Here is a 23,023-nt window from a genome sequence, read left to right on the forward strand (position 1 = left end):
CCGCCATACACAGTGATATCACCTCAGCTTTCACTACAAGTATATACACAGGACACAGCTCTGCCTCATCACAGAGGCCACACTAACGTCCCTGCTGGGTGATGTAAAGCCGCCATATACAGTGATATCACCTCAGCCTTCACTACAAGTATATACACCTGACACAGCTCTGCCCCATCACAGAGGCCACACTAACGTCCCTGCTGGGTGATGTAAAGCCGCCATACACAGTGATATCACCTCAGCCTTCACTACAAGTATATACACAGGACACAGCTCTGCCCCATCACAGAGGCCACACTAACGTCCCTGCTGGGTGATGTAAAGCCGCCATACACAGTGATATCTCCTCAGCCTTCACTACAAGTATATACACAGGACACAGCTCTGCCTCATCACAGAGGCCACACTAACGTCCCTGCTGGGTGATGTAAAGCCGCCATACACAGTGATATCACCTCAGCCTTCACTACAAGTATATACACAGGACACAGCTCTGCCCCATCACAGAGACCACACTAACGTCCCTGCTGGGTGATGTAAAGCCGCCATACACAGTGATATCACCTCAGCCTTCACTACAAGTATATACACCTGACACAGCTCTGCCCCATCACAGAGGCCACACTAACGTCCCTGCTGGGTGATGTAAAGCCGCCATACACAGTGATATCTCCTCAGCCTTCACTACAAGTATATACACAGGACACAGCTCTGCCCCATCACAGAGGCCACACTAACGTCCCTGCTGGGTGATGTAAAGCCGCCATACACAGTGATATCACCTCAGCCTTCACTACAAGTATATACACAGGACACAGCTCTGCCCCCATCACAGAGACCACACTAACGTCCCTGCTGGGTGATGTAAAGCCGCCATATACAGTGATATCACCTCAGCCTTCACTACAAGTATATACACCTGACACAGCTCTGCCCCCATCACAGAGGCCACACTAACGTCCCTGCTGGGTGATGTAAAGCCGCCATACACAGTGATATCTCCTCAGCCTTCACTACAAGTATATACACCTGACACAGCTCTGCCCCATCACAGAGGCCACACTAACGTCCCTGCTGGGTGATGTAAAGCCGCCATACACAGTGATATCTCCTCAGCCTTCACTACAAGTATATACACAGGACACAGCTCTGCCCCATCACAGAGGCCACACTAACGTCCCTGCTGGGTGATGTAAAGCCGCCATACACCGTGATATCTCCTCAGCCTTCACTACAAGTATATACACCTGACACAGCTCTGCCCCATCACAGAGACCACACTAACGTCCCTGCTGGGTGATGTAAAGCCGCCATACACCGTGATATCACCTCAGCCTTCACTACAAGTATATACACAGGACACAGCTCTGCCCCATCACAGAGGCCACACTAACGTCCCTGCTGGGTGATGTAAAGCCGCCATACACCGTGATATCTCCTCAGCCTTCACTACAAGTATATACACCTGACACAGCTCTGCCCCCATCACAGAGGCCACACTAACGTCCCTGCTGGGTGATGTAAAGCCGCCATACACAGTGATATCTCCTCAGCCTTCACTACAAGTATATACACAGGACACAGCTCTGCCCCATCACAGAGACCACACTAACGTCCCTGCTGGTAGATGTAAAGCCGCCATACACAGTGATATCACCTCAGCCTTCACTACAAGTATATACACCTGACACAGCTCTGCCCCATCACAGAGACCACACTAACGTCCCTGCTGGGTGATGTAAAGCCGCCATACACAGTGATATCTCCTCAGCCTTCACTACAAGTATATACACAGGACACAGCTCTGCCTCATCACAGAGGCCACACTAACGTCCCTGCTGGGTGATGTAAAGCCGCCATACACAGTGATATCTCCTCAGCCTTCACTACAAGTATATACACCTGACACAGCTCTGCCTCCATCACAGAGACCACACTAACGTCCCTGCTGGTAGATGTAAAGCCGCCATATACAGTGATATCACCTCAGCCTTCACTACAAGTATATACACAGGACACAGCTCTGCCCCATCACAGAGACCACACTAACGTCCCTGCTGGTAGATGTAAAGCCGCCATATACAGTGATATCTCCTCAGCCTTCACTACAAGTATATACACAGGACACAGCTCTGCCCCATCACAGAGGCCACACTAACGTCCCTGCTGGGTGATGTAAAGCCGCCATACACCGTGATATCACCTCAGCTTTCACTACAAGTATATACACCTGACACAGCTCTGCCCCATCACAGAGACCACACTAACGTCCCTGCTGGGTGATGTAAAGCCGCCATATACAGTGATATCACCTCAGCCTTCACTACAAGTATATACACAGGACACAGCTCTGCCCCCATCACAGAGGCCACACTAACGTCCCTGCTGGGTGATGTAAAGCCGCCATACACAGTGATATCTCCTCAGCCTTCACTACAAGTATATACACAGGACACAGCTCTGCCCCATCACAGAGACCACACTAACGTCCCTGCTGGGTGATGTAAAGCCGCCATACACAGTGATATCTCCTCAGCCTTCACTACAAGTATATACACAGGACACAGCTCTGCCCCATCACAGAGGCCACACTAACGTCCCTGCTGGGTGATGTAAAGCCGCCATACACAGTGATATCTCCTCAGCCTTCACTACAAGTATATACACCTGACACAGGACACAGCTCTGCCCCATCACAGAGGCCACACTAACGTCCCTGCTGGGTGATGTAAAGCCGCCATACACAGTGATATCACCTCAGCCTTCACTACAAGTATATACACAGGACACAGCTCTGCCCCATCACAGAGACCACACTAACGTCCCTGCTGGGTGATGTAAAGCCGCCATACACAGTGATATCACCTCAGCCTTCACTAAAAGTATATACACAGGACACAGCTCTGCCCCCATCACAGACGCCACACTAACGTCCCTGCTGGGTGATGTAAAGCCGCCATACACAGTGATATCACCTCAGCCTTCACTACAAGTATATACACCTGACACAGCTCTGCCCCCATCACAGAGGCCACACTAACGTCCCTGCTGGGTGATGTAAAGCCGCCATACACCGTGATATCTCCTCAGCCTTCACTACAAGTATATACACCTGACACAGCTCTGCCCCATCACAGAGGCCACACTAACGTCCCTGCTGGTAGATGTAAAGCCGCCATACACAGTGATATCTCCTCAGCCTTCACTACAAGTATATACACAGGACACAGCTCTGCCCCATCACAGAGACCACACTAACGTCCCTGCTGGTAGATGTAAAGCCGCCATATACAGTGATATCTCCTCAGCCTTCACTACAAGTATATACACAGGACACAGCTCTGCCTCATCACAGAGGCCACACTAACGTCCCTGCTGGGTGATGTAAAGCCGCCATACACAGTGATATCTCCTCAGCCTTCACTACAAGTATATACACCTGACACAGCTCTGCCCCATCACAGAGGCCACACTAACGTCCCTGCTGGGTGATGTAAAGCCGCCATACACCGTGATATCTCCTCAGCCTTCACTACAAGTATATACACCTGACACAGCTCTGCCCCATCACAGAGGCCACACTAACGTCCCTGCTGGGTGATGTAAAGCCGCCATACACCGTGATATCTCCTCAGCCTTCACTACAAGTATATACACCTGACACAGCTCTGCCCCATCACAGAGGCCACACTAACGTCCCTGCTGGGCAATGTAAAGCCGCCATACACAGTGATATCACCTCAGCCTTCACTACAAGTATATACACAGGACACAGCTCTGCCCCATCACAGAGGCCACACTAACGTCCCTGCTGGGTGATGTAAAGCCGCCATACACCGTGATATCTCCTCAGCCTTCACTACAAGTATATACACCTAACACAGCTCTGCCCCATCACAGAGGCCACACTAAAGCCCCTGCTGGGTGATGTAAAGCCACCATACACCGTGATATCACCTCAGCCTTCACTACAAGTATATACACAGGACACAGCTCTGCCCCATCACAGAGGCCACACTAACGTCCCTGCTGGGTGATGTAAAGCCGCCATACACAGTGATATCACCTCAGCCTTCACTACAAGTATATACACAGGACACAGCTCTGCCCCATCACAGAGGCCACACTAACGTCCCTGCTGGGTGATGTAAAGCCGCCATACACAGTGATATCTCCTCAGCCTTCACTACAAGTATATACACCTGACACAGCTCTGCCTCATCACAGAGGCCACACTAACGTCCCTGCTGGGTGATGTAAAGCCGCCATACACAGTGATATCACCTCAGCCTTCACTACAAGTATATACACAGGACACAGCTCTGCCCCATCACAGAGGCCACACTAACGTCCCTGCTGGGTGATGTAAAGCCGCCATATAACGTGATATCTCCTCAGCCTTCACTACAAGTATATACACAGGACACAGCTCTGCCCCCATCACAGAGGCCACACTAACGTCCCTGCTGGGTGATGTAAAGCCGCCATACACAGTGATATCACCTCAGCTTTCACTACAAGTATATACACAGGACACAGCTCTGCCTCATCACAGAGGCCACACTAACGTCCCTGCTGGGTGATGTAAAGCCGCCATATACAGTGATATCACCTCAGCCTTCACTACAAGTATATACACCTGACACAGCTCTGCCCCATCACAGAGGCCACACTAACGTCCCTGCTGGGTGATGTAAAGCCGCCATACACAGTGATATCACCTCAGCCTTCACTACAAGTATATACACAGGACACAGCTCTGCCCCATCACAGAGGCCACACTAACGTCCCTGCTGGGTGATGTAAAGCCGCCATACACAGTGATATCTCCTCAGCCTTCACTACAAGTATATACACAGGACACAGCTCTGCCTCATCACAGAGGCCACACTAACGTCCCTGCTGGGTGATGTAAAGCCGCCATACACAGTGATATCACCTCAGCCTTCACTACAAGTATATACACAGGACACAGCTCTGCCCCATCACAGAGACCACACTAACGTCCCTGCTGGGTGATGTAAAGCCGCCATACACAGTGATATCACCTCAGCCTTCACTACAAGTATATACACCTGACACAGCTCTGCCCCATCACAGAGGCCACACTAACGTCCCTGCTGGGTGATGTAAAGCCGCCATACACAGTGATATCTCCTCAGCCTTCACTACAAGTATATACACAGGACACAGCTCTGCCCCATCACAGAGGCCACACTAACGTCCCTGCTGGGTGATGTAAAGCCGCCATACACAGTGATATCACCTCAGCCTTCACTACAAGTATATACACAGGACACAGCTCTGCCCCCATCACAGAGACCACACTAACGTCCCTGCTGGGTGATGTAAAGCCGCCATATACAGTGATATCACCTCAGCCTTCACTACAAGTATATACACCTGACACAGCTCTGCCCCCATCACAGAGGCCACACTAACGTCCCTGCTGGGTGATGTAAAGCCGCCATACACAGTGATATCTCCTCAGCCTTCACTACAAGTATATACACAGGACACAGCTCTGCCCCATCACAGAGGCCACACTAACGTCCCTGCTGGGTGATGTAAAGCCGCCATACACCGTGATATCTCCTCAGCCTTCACTACAAGTATATACACCTGACACAGCTCTGCCCCATCACAGAGACCACACTAACGTCCCTGCTGGGTGATGTAAAGCCGCCATACACCGTGATATCACCTCAGCCTTCACTACAAGTATATACACAGGACACAGCTCTGCCCCATCACAGAGGCCACACTAACGTCCCTGCTGGGTGATGTAAAGCCGCCATACACCGTGATATCTCCTCAGCCTTCACTACAAGTATATACACCTGACACAGCTCTGCCCCCATCACAGAGGCCACACTAACGTCCCTGCTGGGTGATGTAAAGCCGCCATACACAGTGATATCTCCTCAGCCTTCACTACAAGTATATACACAGGACACAGCTCTGCCCCATCACAGAGACCACACTAACGTCCCTGCTGGTAGATGTAAAGCCGCCATACACAGTGATATCACCTCAGCCTTCACTACAAGTATATACACCTGACACAGCTCTGCCCCATCACAGAGACCACACTAACGTCCCTGCTGGGTGATGTAAAGCCGCCATACACAGTGATATCTCCTCAGCCTTCACTACAAGTATATACACAGGACACAGCTCTGCCTCATCACAGAGGCCACACTAACGTCCCTGCTGGGTGATGTAAAGCCGCCATACACAGTGATATCTCCTCAGCCTTCACTACAAGTATATACACCTGACACAGCTCTGCCTCCATCACAGAGACCACACTAACGTCCCTGCTGGTAGATGTAAAGCCGCCATATACAGTGATATCACCTCAGCCTTCACTACAAGTATATACACAGGACACAGCTCTGCCCCATCACAGAGACCACACTAACGTCCCTGCTGGTAGATGTAAAGCCGCCATATACAGTGATATCTCCTCAGCCTTCACTACAAGTATATACACAGGACACAGCTCTGCCCCATCACAGAGGCCACACTAACGTCCCTGCTGGTAGATGTAAAGCCGCCATACACAGTGATATCTCCTCAGCCTTCACTACAAGTATATACACAGGACACAGCTCTGCCCCATCACAGAGACCACACTAACGTCCCTGCTGGGTGATGTAAAGCCGCCATATACAGTGATATCACCTCAGCCTTCACTACAAGTATATACACCTGATACAGCTCTGCCTCCATCACAGAGGCCACACTAACGTCCCTGCTGGGTGATGTAAAGCCGCCATATACAGTGATATCACCTCAGCCTTCACTACAAGTATATACACAGGACACAACTCTGCCTCCATCACAGAGGCCACACTAACGTCCCTGCTGGGTGATGTAAAGCCGCCATACACAGTGATATCTCCTCAGCCTTCACTACAAGTATATACACCTGATACAGCTCTGCCTCCATCACAGAGGCCACACTAACGTCCCTGCTGGGTGATGTAAAGCCGCCATACACAGTGATATCTCCTCAGCCTTCACTACAAGTATATACACAGGACACAGCTCTGCCCCATCACAGAGGCCACACTAACGTCCCTGCTGGGTGATGTAAAGCCGCCATACACAGTGATATCTCCTCAGCCTTCACTACAAGTACATACACAGGACACAGCTCTGCCCCATCACAGAGACCACACTAACGTCCCTGCTGGGTGATGTAAAGCCGCCATACACAGTGATATCACCTCAGCCTTCACTACAAGTATATACACAGGACACAACTCTGCCTCCATCACAGAGGCCACACTAACGTCCCTGCTGGTAGATGTAAAGCCGCCATACACAGTGATATCACCTCAGCCTTCACTACAAGTATATACACAGGACACAACTCTGCCTCCATCACAGAGGCCACACTAACGTCCCTGCTGGGTGATGTAAAGCCGCCATACACAGTGATATCTCCTCAGCCTTCACTACAAGTATATACACCTGATACAGCTCTGCCTCCATCACAGAGGCCACACTAACGTCCCTGCTGGGTGATGTAAAGCCGCCATACACAGTGATATCACCTCAGCCTTCACTACAAGTATATACACAGGACACAGCTCTGCCCCATCACAGAGGCCACACTAAAGCCCCTGCTGGGTGATGTAAAGCCGCCATACACAGTGATATCTCCTCAGCCTTCACTACAAGTATATACACAGGACACAGCTCTGCCCCATCACAGAGGCCACACTAACGTCCCTGCTGGGTGATGTAAAGCCGCCATATACAGTGATATCTCCTCAGCCTTCACTAAAAGTATATACACAGGACACAGCTCTGCCCCATCACAGAGGCCACACTAACGTCCCTGCTGGGTGATGTAAAGCCGCCATACACAGTGATATCTCCTCAGCCTTCACTACAAGTATATACACAGGACACAGCTCTGCCCCATCACAGAGGCCACACTAACGTCCCTGCTGGGTGATGTAAAGCCGCCATATACAGTGATATCTCCTCAGCCTTCACTAAAAGTATATACACAGGACACAGCTCTGCCCCCATCACAGAGGCCACACTAACGTCCCTGCTGGTAGATGTAAAGCCGCCATACACCGTGATATCACCTCAGCCTTCACTACAAGTATATACACCTGATACAGCTCTGCCTCCATCACAGAGGCCACACTAACGTCCCTGCTGGGTGATGTAAAGCCGCCATATACAGTGATATCACCTCAGCCTTCACTACAAGTATATACACAGGACACAGCTCTGCCCCATCACAGAGGCCACACTAACGTCCCTGCTGGGTGATGTAAAGCCGCCATACACCGTGATATCACCTCAGCCTTCACTACAAGTATATACACAGGACACAGCTCTGCCCCATCACAGAGGCCACACTAACGTCCCTGCTGGGTGATGTAAAGCCGCCATACACAGTGATATCTCCTCAGCCTTCACTACAAGTATATACACCTGACACAGGACACAGCTCTGCCCCATCACAGAGGCCACACTAACGTCCCTGCTGGGTGATGTAAAGCCGCCATACACAGTGATATCACCTCAGCCTTCACTACAAGTATATACACCTGACACAGCTCTGCCCCATCACAGAGGCCACACTAACGTCCCTGCTGGGTGATGTAAAGCCGCCATACACAGTGATATCTCCTCAGCCTTCACTACAAGTATATACACAGGACACAGCTCTGCCCCATCACAGAGGCCACACTAACGTCCCTGCTGGTAGATGTAAAGCCGCCATACACAGTGATATCTCCTCAGCCTTCACTACAAGTATATACACAGGACACAGCTCTGCCCCATCACAGAGGCCACACTAACGTCCCTGCTGGGTGATGTAAAGCCGCCATATACAGTGATATCACCTCAGCCTTCACTACAAGTATATACACCTGACACAGGACACAGCTCTGCCCCATCACAGAGGCCACACTAACGTCCCTGCTGGGTGATGTAAAGCCGCCATACACAGTGATATCTCCTCAGCCTTCACTACAAGTATATACACCTGACACAGGACACAGCTCTGCCCCATCACAGAGGCCACACTAACGTCCCTGCTGGGTGATGTAAAGCCGCCATACACAGTGATATCTCCTCAGCCTTCACTACAAGTATATACACCTGACACAGCTCTGCCCCATCACAGAGACCACACTAACGTCCCTGCTGGGTGATGTAAAGCCGCCATACACCGTGATATCACCTCAGCCTTCACTACAAGTATATACACAGGACACAGCTCTGCCCCATCACAGAGGCCACACTAACGTCCCTGCTGGGTGATGTAAAGCCGCCATACACCGTGATATCTCCTCAGCCTTCACTACAAGTATATACACCTGACACAGCTCTGCCCCCATCACAGAGGCCACACTAACGTCCCTGCTGGGTGATGTAAAGCCGCCATACACCGTGATATCTCCTCAGCCTTCACTACAAGTATATACACCTGACACAGCTCTGCCCCATCACAGAGGCCACACTAACGTCCCTGCTGGGTGATGTAAAGCCGCCATACACAGTGATATCACCTCAGCCTTCACTACAAGTATATACACCTGACACAGCTCTGCCCCATCACAGAGGCCACACTAACGTCCCTGCTGGGTGATGTAAAGCCGCCATACACCGTGATATCTCCTCAGCCTTCACTACAAGTATATACACCTGACACAGCTCTGCCCCATCACAGAGGCCACACTAACGTCCCTGCTGGGTGATGTAAAGCCGCCATACACCGTGATATCTCCTCAGCCTTCACTACAAGTATATACACCTGACACAGCTCTGCCTCCATCACAGAGGCCACACTAACGTCCCTGCTGGTAGATGTAAAGCCGCCATACACAGTGATATCACCTCAGCCTTCACTACAAGTATATACACAGGACACAGCTCTGCCCCATCACAGAGGCCACACTAACGTCCCTGCTGGGTGATGTAAAGCCGCCATATACAGTGATATCTCCTCAGCCTTCACTACAAGTATATACACAGGACACAGCTCTGCCCCATCACAGAGACCACACTAACGTCCCTGCTGGGTGATGTAAAGCCGCCATACACAGTGATATCTCCTCAGCCTTCACTACAAGTATATACACAGGACACAGCTCTGCCTCATCACAGAGGCCACACTAACGTCCCTGCTGGGTGATGTAAAGCCGCCATACACAGTGATATCACCTCAGCCTTCACTACAAGTATATACACAGGACACAGCTCTGCCCCATCACAGAGGCCACACTAACGTCCCTGCTGGTAGATGTAAAGCCGCCATATACAGTGATATCTCCTCAGCCTTCACTACAAGTATATACACCTGACACAGCTCTGCCCCATCACAGAGGCCACACTAACGTCCCTGCTGGGTGATGTAAAGCCGCCATACACAGTGATATCTCCTCAGCCTTCACTACAAGTATATACACAGGACACAGCTCTGCCTCATCACAGAGGCCACACTAACGTCCCTGCTGGGTGATGTAAAGCCGCCATACACAGTGATATCTCCTCAGCCTTCACTACAAGTATATACACAGGACACAGCTCTGCCCCATCACAGAGACCACACTAACGTCCCTGCTGGTAGATGTAAAGCCGCCATACACCGTGATATCTCCTCAGCCTTCACTACAAGTATATACACAGGACACAGCTCTGCCCCATCACAGAGACCACACTAACGTCCCTGCTGGGTGATGTAAAGCCGCCATACACAGTGATATCTCCTCAGCCTTCACTACAAGTATATACACCTGACACAGCTCTGCCCCATCACAGAGGCCACACTAACGTCCCTGCTGGTAGATGTAAAGCCGCCATACACAGTGATATCTCCTCAGCCTTCACTACAAGTATATACACAGGACACAGCTCTGCCCCCATCACAGAGGCCACACTAACGTCCCTGCTGGGTGATGTAAAGCCGCCATACACCGTGATATCTCCTCAGCCTTCACTACAAGTATATACACAGGACACAGCTCTGCCCCATCACAGAGGCCACACTAACGTCCCTGCTGGTAGATGTAAAGCCGCCATACACAGTGATATCTCCTCAGCCTTCACTACAAGTATATACACAGGACACAGCTCTGCCCCCATCACAGAGGCCACACTAACGTCCCTGCTGGGTGATGTAAAGCCGCCATACACAGTGATATCTCCTCAGCCTTCACTACAAGTATATACACAGGACACATCTCTCTCTCTCTCTCCCCTTGCCAAAAGTCGACGACTTTGGAAAATGAACGATCCGTTTCGCTTAACCCTACTGAGTCCACCTTAAGGAGCAAAACTCTGAAACCTGCTGTTATCAGAGTATTAAGATGTAACATTCCCATTTGGAGCCATTTTTGCCAGTAAATGTTTCCACAACCAGCTGCCTTGTGTGCATTGGTCACAGCTGCTGTTCTTTAACACTGACGTGGTGTGAACGGGGTGATTAGCCATTTGCAGTCTTCATATTGTGCATCTATGGGTTAATGGGTTTCACCATTTACTAAGAGCACACAGGAATGTCCTCCTTTCCCATGAAGCTTTGTCTATATGGCCTTTCTCTGCTGGTAGTATATACTATATATACATTAATATACTGCCATTTGGCTGCTTGTGACCCTGTGGAGGGAGGTCATCGCCATATCAAGGCCATCACCAGCTATTGACCCGTCTTTGCTTTTTTACTGTTTTTAGGAGTCTGTCTTGTTGCACGTGATTTGTTGTTGTTTGCAGTAGTAAAGTTCACATTGTATCTATTTTCCCGGGAGTTCCCTCTTATTAGCAGGCTTCTTTTTGCCTTCCGTTTTCTCCATTGCTATGCAGCATGCTTTAGAACGCCTTCAGTTCCATCATGAATTCGCCCTGTTTCTTAGTCTTTCAAACTTCAACTGAAAGCAGTAAATATTGTAAATTCAGTGATCGTGATCCGAACACCGAAATATTCGCTCATCTCTAGTTGTTACCCTCAGATCAATAGGCCTCGTACCTGAATGGACTGTGATCTTCCTAAGTTTGTCGTTACCTCCTCTCTGTGCACGTTACAGATGGGGTAGTCGGCCCTGGAAGATGAAGCCAGGTTGTGGCCCTCCGGTCACCTGGCCTTGTACCTGAATGGACTGTGATCTTCCTAAGTTTGTCGTTACCTCGTCTCTGTGCACGTTACAGGTGGGGTAGCGACCCTGGAAGATGAAGCCAGGTTGTGGCCCTCCGGTCACCTGGCCTTGTACCTGAATGGACTGTGATCTTCCTAAGTTTGTCGTTACCTCCTCTCTGTGCACGTTACAGATGGGGTAGTCGGCCCTGGAAGATGAAGCCAGGTTGTGGCCCTCCGGTCACCTGGCCTTGTACCTGAATGGACTGTGATCTTCCTAAGTTTGTCGTTACCTCCTCTCTGTGCACGTTACAGGTGGGGTAGCGACCCTGGAAGATGAAGCCAGGTTGTGGCCCTCCGGTCACCTGGCCTTGTACCTGAATGGACTGTGATCTTCCTAAGTTTGTCGTTACCTCCTCTCTGTGCACGTTACAGATGGGGTAGTCGGCCCTGGAAGATGAAGCCAGGTTGTGGCCCTCCGGTCACCTGGCCTTGTACCTGAATGGACTGTGATCTTCCTAAGTTTGTCGTTACCTCCTCTCTGTGCACGTTACAGGTGGGGTAGCGACCCTGGAAGATGAAGCCAGGTTGTGGCCCTCCGGTCACCTGGCCTTGTACCTGAATGGACTGTGATCTTCCTAAGTTTGTCGTTACCTCCTCTCTGTGCACGTTACAGATGGGGTAGTCGGCCCTGGAAGATGAAGCCAGGTTGTGGCCCTCCGGTCACCTGGCCTTGTACCTGAATGGACTGTGATCTTCCTAAGTTTGTCGTTACCTCGTCTCTGTGCACGTTACAGGTGGGGTAGCGACCCTGGAAGATGAAGCCAGGTTGTGGCCCTCCGGTCACCTGGCCTTGTACCTGAATGGACTGTGATCTTCCTAAGTTTGTCGTTACCTCCTCTCTGTGCACGTTACAGATGGGGTAGTCGGCCCTGGAAGATGAAGCCAGGTTGTGGCCCTCCGGTCACCTGGCCTTGTACCTGAATGGACTGTGATCTTCCTAAGTTTGTCGTTACCTCGTCTCTGTGCACGTTACAGGTGGGGTAGCGACCCTGGAAGATGAAGCCAGGTTGTGGCCCTCTGGTCACCAGGCCTTGTACCTGAATGGACTGTGATCTTCCTAAGTTTGTCGATACCTCCTCTCTGTGCAAGTGTGCATGCCACAGATGGGGTAGTCGGCCCTGGGAGCTCTGACACAACATCTGCCATTATCCCGGCGAGTCAGCGGAAGGGCAAGACTCTGTAATGTGCACCATCTTGGCTACTGTGCTGGGACTGTTCTACGTGTTATCTGACGGTTTTGTGGTTAGCGGGGCACATGCAGAACGTGGGCAGGGGCGAAACGAGGGAAGAACACGAGCGAAGCGTGAGAGGGTGAAATGTGAGCGGGCGATCCTTACCACAATAAGAGTGCACAGCTGACTGCCCAGAGCGCATAGCACTTGACAAAGCCGCTTCAGGAAGACATAGCGCTTCTCCTGGAGACCCCCACTGTGAGCCTTCCTAGAAGAAGAAACCCACACAGAAGAGCAAAGATGGCGGCTCTGCAAAGAAGGATCGGGACAAGGCGAGGGCTGTGTAATATCGCAAGAGGTTTATACTTACTGAGCAGCACTCATGATACAACTCATGGGGTTATCTGCAAACAGCACCAGAAGAGGCACCCGATCCTCCAGCTTCCCCTGAGTGACAAAACAGAATACATCTTGTATTATACTCCACGGGTCACTATTCTGCTGGTGCAGTCACTGTATACATACATTACATTACTGATCCTGAGTTACATCCTGTATTATACCCCAGAGCTGCACTCACTATTCTGCTGGTGCAGTCACTGTGTACATACATTACATTACTGATCCTGAGTTACCTCCTGTATTATGCTCCAGAGCTGCACTCACTATTCTGCTGGTGCAGTCACTGTATACATACATTACTGATCCTGAGTTACATCCTGTATTATACCCCAGAGCTGCACTCACTATTCTGCTGGTGCAGTCACTGAGTACATACATTACATTACTGATCCTGAGTTACATCCTGTATTATACCCCAGAGCTGCACTCACTATTCTGCTGGTGCAGTCACTGTGTACATACTTTACATTACTGATCCTGAGTTACCTCCTGTATTATACTCCAGAGCTGCACTCACTATTCTGCTGGTGCAGTCACTGTGTACATACATTACATTACTGATCCTGAGTTACCTCCTGTATTATACTCCAGAGCTGCACTCACTATTCTGCTGGTGCAGTCACTGTGTACATACATTACTGATCCTGAGTTACCTCCTGTATTATACCCCAGAGCTGCACTCACTATTCTGCTGGTGCAGTCACTGTGTACATACATTACATTACTGATCCTGAGTTACATCCTGTATTATACCCCAGAGCTGCACTCACTATTCTGCTGGTGCAGTCACTGTGTACATACATTACATTACTGATCCAGAGTTAAATCCTGTATTATACCCCAGAGCTGCACTCACTATTCTGCTGGTGCGGTCACTGTGTACATACATTACATTACTGATCCTGAGTTACATCCTGTATTATACCCCAGAGCTGCACTCACTATTCTGCTGGTGCAGTCACTGTGTACATACATTACATTACTGATCCAGAGTTAAATCCTGTATTATACCCCAGAGCTGCACTCACTATTCTGCTGGTGCAGTCACTGTGTACATACATTACATTACTGATCCAGAGTTACATCCTGTATTATACCCCAGAGCTGCAGTCGTTATTCTGCAGGCTTCAGGGCTGACATCTCTACTTTGGTGATATGTATTATGAAGGTGAAGTTAACCTGACCATCTATCAAAAGCTTTCAATAAAATGCAGCAGCACTGTGAGCTCAGCTGTGGAGTATCAGTGACGGGTTGGGCCGGTCCTCACCTTCCTGCTGACTGCGATGAGCAGACACTCGGCCGCCTCCACCTGCAGCTCCTCGTCCTCCAGAAGGAGACACAGCATCTGCAGCAGTTTGCAGTCAGCGGCGGTGATGTGACTGATGGAGACCCAGTCGATGTATCCGGCCAGCGTGTTCAGAGCCGCCAGCGCCACGCGGCAGAGACCCCGGCACTGAGGGGCGAAAAACAGGCAGTGAGTGCGGAGCAGGCGGCACGGACCGTCACCTTCAGACCCATGTGTCACGTCCTCCGCTGCCGTCACTACACGGTGAAATGTATCGGTCACAGTAGTATAAAGAAGAGGGGCCGAGCGCCCCGCACACGGGGACCCCCAAGATCTGCATTACAGGGCGCGGGTATAGGGGAGGGAACACAGCACCAGTCCCATGGGGCCTCACCTCGTCCTCCCGAGCCGGGTCAGACTTCTGCAGAAATGAAAATACAAGAGTGAATGCTGAGAAAGCGGGCGACACGCAGAGCGCGACTCGGCCGCCCACCCACGCAGAGCGCGACTCGGCCGCCCACCCACGCAGAGCGCGACTCGGCCGCCCACCCACGCAGAGCGCGACTCGGCCGCCCACCCACGCAGAGCGCGACTCGGCCGCCCCCACCCGCAAAACATCGGCCGCCCACCCACGCAGAGAGCGACTCGGCCGCCCACCCACGCAGAGCGCGACTCGGCCGCCCACCCACGCAGAGCGCGACTCGGCCGCCCACCCACGCAGAGCGCGACTCGGCCGCCCCCACCCGCAAAACATCGGCCGCCCACCCATGCAGAGAGCAACTCAGCCGTCCACCCACGCAGAGCACGACTCCGCCGCCCCCACCCGCAAAGCATCGGCCGCCCACCCATGCAGAGAGCGACTCAGCCGTCCACCCACGCAGAGCGCGACTCAGCCGCCCACCCACGCAGAGAGCGACTCAGCCGTCCACCCACGCAGAGAGCGACTCAGCCGCACGCCCGCAAAGCATCAGCCACATACACACACACAGAGCATCAGACTTACCAGCTGTCGGAACTGATGGACGCCGTCCCCCAGAATGCTCAGCATGAAGGTGAAGAGCATCTCCATGTTCTGGGTCATGGTGGTCTGGATGTCCCGGCGGCGCTGGGGGGGCAGAGACTGGAAAGTAACCACATCCTCCGCCAACCGCAGCAGAATGAACATCACCAGCTCCGTCTGCACCTCCTGCAAAGTGGGCACAGAGGTCACCCCCGATGTTATCAGTGCGCCCACCCCCCGGCCAGATGCGAGGAGCCCCATACCCCATTCTGGATGAGCCCCTCCAGCTCGGTCAGCATGTTGGGCCAATGCTGAGGCCACTCTCGCTTCACCATCTCCACCACGATCCGCGCCAGCACGTCCTTAATGTGCCCCTCCTCCTCCAGGATGGGATGAAGCCCCTGTAACAACACACCACGATGAGGCGCCAGAGGTGCGCGAGCCCCTCCCCGGGGGAACCAGAGCGCCGGGCAAGACCCTCCCCGGGGGAACCAGAGCGCCGGGCAAGCCCCTCCCCGGGGGAACCAGAGCGCCGTGCAAGCCCCTCCCCGGGGGAACCAGAGCGCCGTGCAAGCCCCTCCCCGGGGGAACCAGAGCGCAGGGCAAGACCCTCCCCGGGGGAACCAGAGCGCAGGGCAAGCCCCTCCCCGGGGGAACCAGAGCGCAGGGCAAGCCCCTCCCCGGGGGAACCAGAGCGCCGTGCAAGCCCCTCCCCGGGGGAACCAGAGCGCAGGGCAAGCCCCTCCCCGGGGGAACCAGAGCGCCGGGCAAGCCCCTCCCCGGGGGAACCAGAGCGCCGTGCAAGCCCCTCCCCGGGGGAACCAGAGCGCCGTGCAAGCCCCTCCCCGGGGGAACCAGAGCGCCGTGCAAGCCCCTCCCCGGGGGAACCAGAGCGCAGGGCAAGCCCCTCCCCGGGGGAACCAGAGCGCAGGGCAAGCCCCTCCCCGGGGGAACCAGAGCGCAGGGCAAGCCCCTCCCCGGGGGAACCAGAGCGCAGGGCAAGCCCCTCCATGGGGGAACCAGAGCGCAGGGCAAGCCCCTCCATGGGGGAACCAGAGCGCAGGGCAAGCCCCTCCCCGGGGGAACCAGAGCGCAGGGCAAGCCCCTCCCCGGGGGAACCAGAGCGCAGGGCAAGCCCCTCCCCGGGGGAACCAGAGCGCAGGGCAAGCCCCTCCCCGGGGGAACCAGAGCGCAGGGCAAGCCCCTCCCCGGGGGAACCAGAGCGCCGGGCAAGCCCCTCCCCGCCCCCAAGGAACAAACATAAGACATACTTCTCACAGCTGGGGATTTGTTACAGTTTTATCTGCTCTGAATAATCCTCCTCCCAGACACACTGTAACAACTCCTCAGCTGTGCAAGCACAGCTGTGATTGGAGCAATCAATGACATTAACCCCTTTCTGACATCGGACGTACTATCCCGTCCATGTGGGGTGGGCCCCTATGACCATGGACGGGATAGTACGTCCAGCGCGATCGGCGGCGCTCACGGGGGGGGGCTGCCTATCGCAGCTGACATCCGGCACTATGTGCCAGGAGCGGTCACGGACCGCCCCCGGCACATTAACCCCTGGCACACCGCGATCAAAGATGATCGCGATGTGCCGGCGGTGCAGGGAAGCATCGCGCAGGGAGGGGGCTCCCTGCGGGCTTCGATGAGCCCCCCGCAGCAACGCGATGTGATCGCGTTGCTGCGAGGGTCTCACCTCCCTCCCTGCTCCCCCCAGCCCCGGATCCAAGATGGCCGCGGATCCGGGTCCTGCAGGGAGGGAGGTGGCTTCACAGAGCCTGCTTAGAGCAGGCACTGTGAAGGCTGCAGCGCTGCATGTCAGATCAGTGATCTGACAGAGTGCTGTGCAAACTGTCAGATCACTGATCTGTGATGTCCCCCCCTGGGACAAAGTAAAAAAGTAAAAAAAAAAATTTCAAATGTGTAAAAAAAAAAATAAAAAAAAATATTCCAAAATAATGAAAAAAAAAAAAAATATTATTCCCATAAATACATTTCTTTATCTAAATAAAAAAAAACATTAAAAGTACACATATTTAGTATCGCCGCGTCCGTAACGGCCCGACCTATAAAACTGGCCCACTAGTTAACCCCTTCAGTAAACACCGTAAGAAAAAAAAAAAAAAACAACGAGGCAGAAAACAACGCTTTATTATCATACCGCCGAACAAAAAGTGGAATAACACGCGATCAAAAGGACAGATATAAATAACCATGGTACCGCTGAAAACGTCATCTTGTCCCGCAAAAAACGAGCCGCCATACAGCATCATCAGCAAAAAAATTAAAAACTTATAGTCCTGAGAATAAAGCGATGCCAAAATAATTATTTTTTCTATAAAATAGTTTTTATCGTATAAAAGTGCCAAAACATAAAAAAATGATATAAATGAGGTATCGCTGTAATCGTACTGACCCGAAGAATAAAACTGATTTATCAATTTTACCAAACGCGGAACGGTATAAACGCCTCCCCCAAAAGAAATTCATGAATAGCTGGTTTTTGGTCATTCTGCCTCACAAAAATCGGAATAAAAAGCGATCAAAAAATGTCACGTGCCCGAAAATGTTACCAATAAAAACGTCAACTCGTCCCGCAAAAAACAAGACCCCACATGACTCTGTGGACCAAAATATAGAAAAATTATAGCTCTCAAAATGTGGTAACGCAAAAAATATTTTTTGCAATAAAAAGCGTCTTTCAGTGTGTGACGGCTGCCAATCATAAAAATCCGCTAAAAAACCCGCTATAAAAGTAAATCATACCCCCCTTCATCACCCCCTTAGTTAGGGAAAAATTAAAAAAATGTATTTATTTCCATTTTCCCATTAGGGCTAGGGTTAGAGTTAGGGCTAGGGTTAGGGCTAGGGTTAGGGCTAGGGTTAGGGTTAGGGCTAGGGTTAGGGCTAGGGTTAGGGTTAGGATTAGGGTTGGGGCTACAGTTAGGGTTGGGGCTAAAGTTAGGGTTAGGGTTTAGATTACATTTACAGTTGGGAATAGGGTTGGGATTAGGGTTAGGGGTGTGTCAGGGTTAGAGGTGTGGTTAGGGTTACAGTTGGGATTAGGGTTAGGGGTGTGTTTGGATTAGGGTTTCAGTTATAATTGGGGGGTTTCCACTGTTTAGACACATCAGGGGCTCTCCAAACGCGACATGGCGTCCGATCTCAATTCCAGCCAATTCTGCGTTGAAAAAGTAAAACAGTGCTTCTTCCCTTCCGAGCTCTCCCGTGTGCCCAAACAGGGGTTTACCCCAACATATGGGGTATCAGCGTACTCAGGACAAATAGGACAACAACTTTTGGGGTCCAATTTCTCCTGTTACCCTTGGGAAAATACAAAACTCGGGGCTAAAACATATTTTTTGTGGGAAAAAAAAAGATTTTTTATTTTCACGGCTCTGCGTTATAAACTGTAGTGAAACACTTGGGGGTTCAAAGTTCTCACAACACATCGAGATTAGTTCCCTGGGGGGTCTAGTTTCCAATATGGGGTCACTTGTGGGGGGTTTCTACTGTTTAGGTACATTAGGGGTTCTGCAAATGCAATGTGACACCTGCAGACCATTCCATCTAAGTCTGCATTCCAAATGGCGCTCCTTCCCTTCCGAGCTCTGCCATGCGCTCAAACGGTGGTTTCCCCCAACATACGGGGTATCAGCGCACTCAGGACAAATTGGACAACAACTTTTGGGGTCGAATTTTTCCTCTTACCCTCGGAAAAATGCAAACCTGGGGGCTAAAAAATAATTTTTGTGGGAAAAAATTTTTGTTTTATTTTTACGGCTCTCCATTATAAACTTCTGTGAAGCCCTTGGTGGGTCAAAGCGCTTAACACACATCTAGATAAGTTCCTAAGGGGGTCTACTTTCCAAAATGGTGTCACTTGTGGGGGGTTTCTACTGTTTAGGTACATTAGGGGCTCTGCAAACGCAATGTGACACCTGCAGACCATTCCATCTAAGTCTGCATTCAAATGGCGCTCCTTCCCTTCTGAGCTCTGCCATGCGCCCAAACAGTGGTTCCCCCCACATATGGTGTATCATCGCACTCAGGACAAATTGGGCAACAAATTTTGGGGTCCAATTTCTCCTGTTACCCTCAGGAAAATACAAAACTGGGGGCTAAAAAAATAATTTTTGTGGGAAAAAAAATTTTGTTTTATTTTTACGGCTCTGCATTATAAACTTCTGTGAAGCACTTGGTGGGTCAAAGAGCTCACCACACCTCTAGATAAGTTCCTTAGGGGGTCTACTTTCCAAAATGGTGTCACTTGTGGGGGGGTTTCAATGTTTAGCCACATCAGGGGCTCTCCAAACGAAACATGGCGTCCCATCTCAATTCCAGTCAATTTTGCATTGAAAAGTCAAACGGCGCTCCTTCGCTTCCGAGCTCTGCCATGCGCCCAAACAGTGGTTTACCCCCACATGTGGGGTATCGGCGTACTCAGGACAAATTGTACAACAATGTTTGGGGTCCATTTTCTCCTGTTACCCTTGGTAAAATAAAACAAATTGGAGCTGAATTAAATTTTTTGTGAAAAAAAGTTAAATGTTCATTTTTATTTAAACATTCAAAAAATTCCTGTGAAGCACCAGAAGGGTTAATAAACTTCTTGAATATGGTTTTGAGCACCTTGAGGGGTGCAGTTTTTAGAATGGTGTCACACTTGGGTATTTTCTATTATATAGACCCCTCAAAATGACTTCAAATGGGATGTGGTCCCTAAAATAAAATGGTGTTGTAGAAATAAGAAATTCCTGGTCAACTTTTAACCCTTATAACTCCCTAACAAAAAAAAATTTTGGTTCCAAAATTGTGCTGATGTAAAGTAGACATGTGGGAAATGTTACTTATTAAGTATTTTGTGTGACATATCTCTGTGATTTAATTGCATAAAAATTCAAAGTTGGAAAATTGTGAAATTTTCATAATTTTTGCCAAATTTCCGTTTTTTTCACAAATAAACGCAGGTACTATCAAAGAAATTTTACCATTGTCATGAAGTACAATATGTCACGAGAAAAAAATGTCAGAATCACCGGGATCCGTTGAAGCGTTCCAGAGTTATAACCTCATAAAGGGACAGTGGTCAGAATTGTAAAAATTGGCCCGGTCATTAACGTGCAAACCACCCTTGGGGGTAAAGGGGTTAATAAGAAGTACTACAAATTGTGAGAAAAGGATTAAGTCTAGAAGAACCAAAGTGCTGGGGCCCCGGCTGCACAGTCAGGAGCCCGAGAAAAGATCGCTCCAGACACTGCCGAATCCTGGCACTTACAGCGGCAATCAGCCCCATCACACTGTCCTTCAGCATCAGCTTCTCCCCCCGCTCCATGTCATTCCAGCGAAACCTGCAAGAGCAAAAACAGCAGCTCTGGAGGTGACTGGAGGATAAGACACGATGTAACAGAAGAATAGTGAGCGCAGCTCTGGAAGTGACTGGAGGATAAGACAAGATGTAACAGAAGAATAGTGAGTGCAGCTCTGGAGGTGACTGGAGGATAAGACATGATGTAACAGCAGAATAGTGAGCACAGCTCTAGAGGTGACTGGAGGATAAGACAAGATGTAACAGAAGAATAGTGAGTGCAGCTCTGGAGGTGACTGGGGATAAGACATGATGTAACAGAAGAATAGTGAGTGCAGCTCTGGAGGTGACTGGGGGATAAGACACGATGTAACAGCAGAATAGTGAGTGCAGCTCTGGAGGTGACTGGAGGATAAGACAAGATGTAACAGAAGAATAGTGAGTGCAGCTCTGGAGGTGACTGGGTAATAAGACACGATGTAACAGCAGAATAGTGAGTGCAGCTCTGGAGGTGACTGGAGGATAAGACATGATGTAACAGCAGAATAGTGAGTGCAGCTCTGGAGTTGACTGGAGGATAAGACATGATGTAACAGCAGAATAGTGAGTGCAGCTCTGGAGGTGACTGGAGGATAAGACATGATGTAACAGCAGAATAGTGAGTGCAGCTCTGGAGGTGACTGGAGGATAAGACGTGATATAACAGCAGAATAGTGAGCACAGCTCTGGAAGAGCCTGGAGGATAAGACATGATGTAACAGCAGAATAGTGAGCGCAGCTCTGGAAGAGCCTGGAGGATAAGACATGATGTAACAGCAGAATAGTGACCGCAGCTCTGGAGGTGACTGGAGAATAAGACATAATCTAACAGCAGAATAGTGAGTGCAGCTCTAGAGGTGACTGGAGGATAAGACACGTTGTAACAGCAGAATAGTGAGTGCAGCTCTGGAGGTGACTGGAGTACGTGTGTCTGCTCCGGACATTATATGTGTATGATAGCGTGGGGGGGGGGGGCTCAGAGTTTCTCCTGCGGTCGCCCCAGGGGGGTGCTGGGGGAGGGGCAGGGTTTCGAGGAGTTGGTCATGGATGAAACCACAGCGCTCCGGCACATCTGCAGTCGCGATGCTCGGCCGCCCATGTACACAGCTGACAGGTGTGAGACCGAGACCTCGAGAGCAGAGCTAGAGAGCGTCACATGGGATCCCCCCCACCAGAGACAAAAGGCAGGGACCCCCTAGAGGGGTGAGCACTCAGTCAGACGGACCCCCATCTCCCCTCCTTACTTCACCACATGCTCCAGAACCTGCAGGCCGAAGTGTCTGATGAGCGGCGGCTGCGACTTCTCCGCCAGCTGCAGCCCGCAGGGCACACACACCGGGCACGTCTCCTTGAAGCCTTCACAGAACTGCAGGACAGAAGGGAGCGAGTGAGGGGCCGACCGGACGCACGGCCCCCACCCACCGGACGCACGGCCCCCCACCCACCGGACACACGGCCCCCCACCCACCGGACACACGGCCCCCCACCCACCGGACGCACGAGCCCCCCATCCACCGGACGCACGGCCCCCCACCCACCGGACGCACGAGCCCCCCATCCACCGGACGCACGAGCCCCCCATCCACCGGACGCACGGCCCCCACCCACCGGATACACGGCCCCCCATAC

General features: G+C 51.2%; 1 protein-coding gene across 1 annotated transcript in view; it reads right to left on the bottom strand.

Annotated features, from left to right (window-relative positions):
* Positions 1-23,023, bottom strand: part of XPO5 (exportin 5) — an 85,309-nt gene that overhangs the window by 57,226 nt on the left and 5,060 nt on the right. Inside the window, exons 2-9 of the mRNA XM_069768235.1 lie at positions 22,639-22,760; positions 21,326-21,398; positions 16,302-16,439; positions 16,042-16,224; positions 15,433-15,459; positions 15,021-15,206; positions 13,721-13,797; positions 13,516-13,618 (exon numbers count right to left, since the gene is read on the bottom strand). Coding sequence (XP_069624336.1) covers positions 13,516-13,618; positions 13,721-13,797; positions 15,021-15,206; positions 15,433-15,459; positions 16,042-16,224; positions 16,302-16,439; positions 21,326-21,398; positions 22,639-22,760 — 909 coding nt within the window. The remainder of the gene's footprint in view (positions 1-13,515; positions 13,619-13,720; positions 13,798-15,020; positions 15,207-15,432; positions 15,460-16,041; positions 16,225-16,301; positions 16,440-21,325; positions 21,399-22,638; positions 22,761-23,023) is intronic.

This window comes from Ranitomeya imitator, chromosome 5, assembly GCF_032444005.1.
Source record: "Ranitomeya imitator isolate aRanImi1 chromosome 5, aRanImi1.pri, whole genome shotgun sequence".
NCBI classification, from domain to species: Eukaryota; Metazoa; Chordata; class Amphibia; order Anura; family Dendrobatidae; genus Ranitomeya; species Ranitomeya imitator.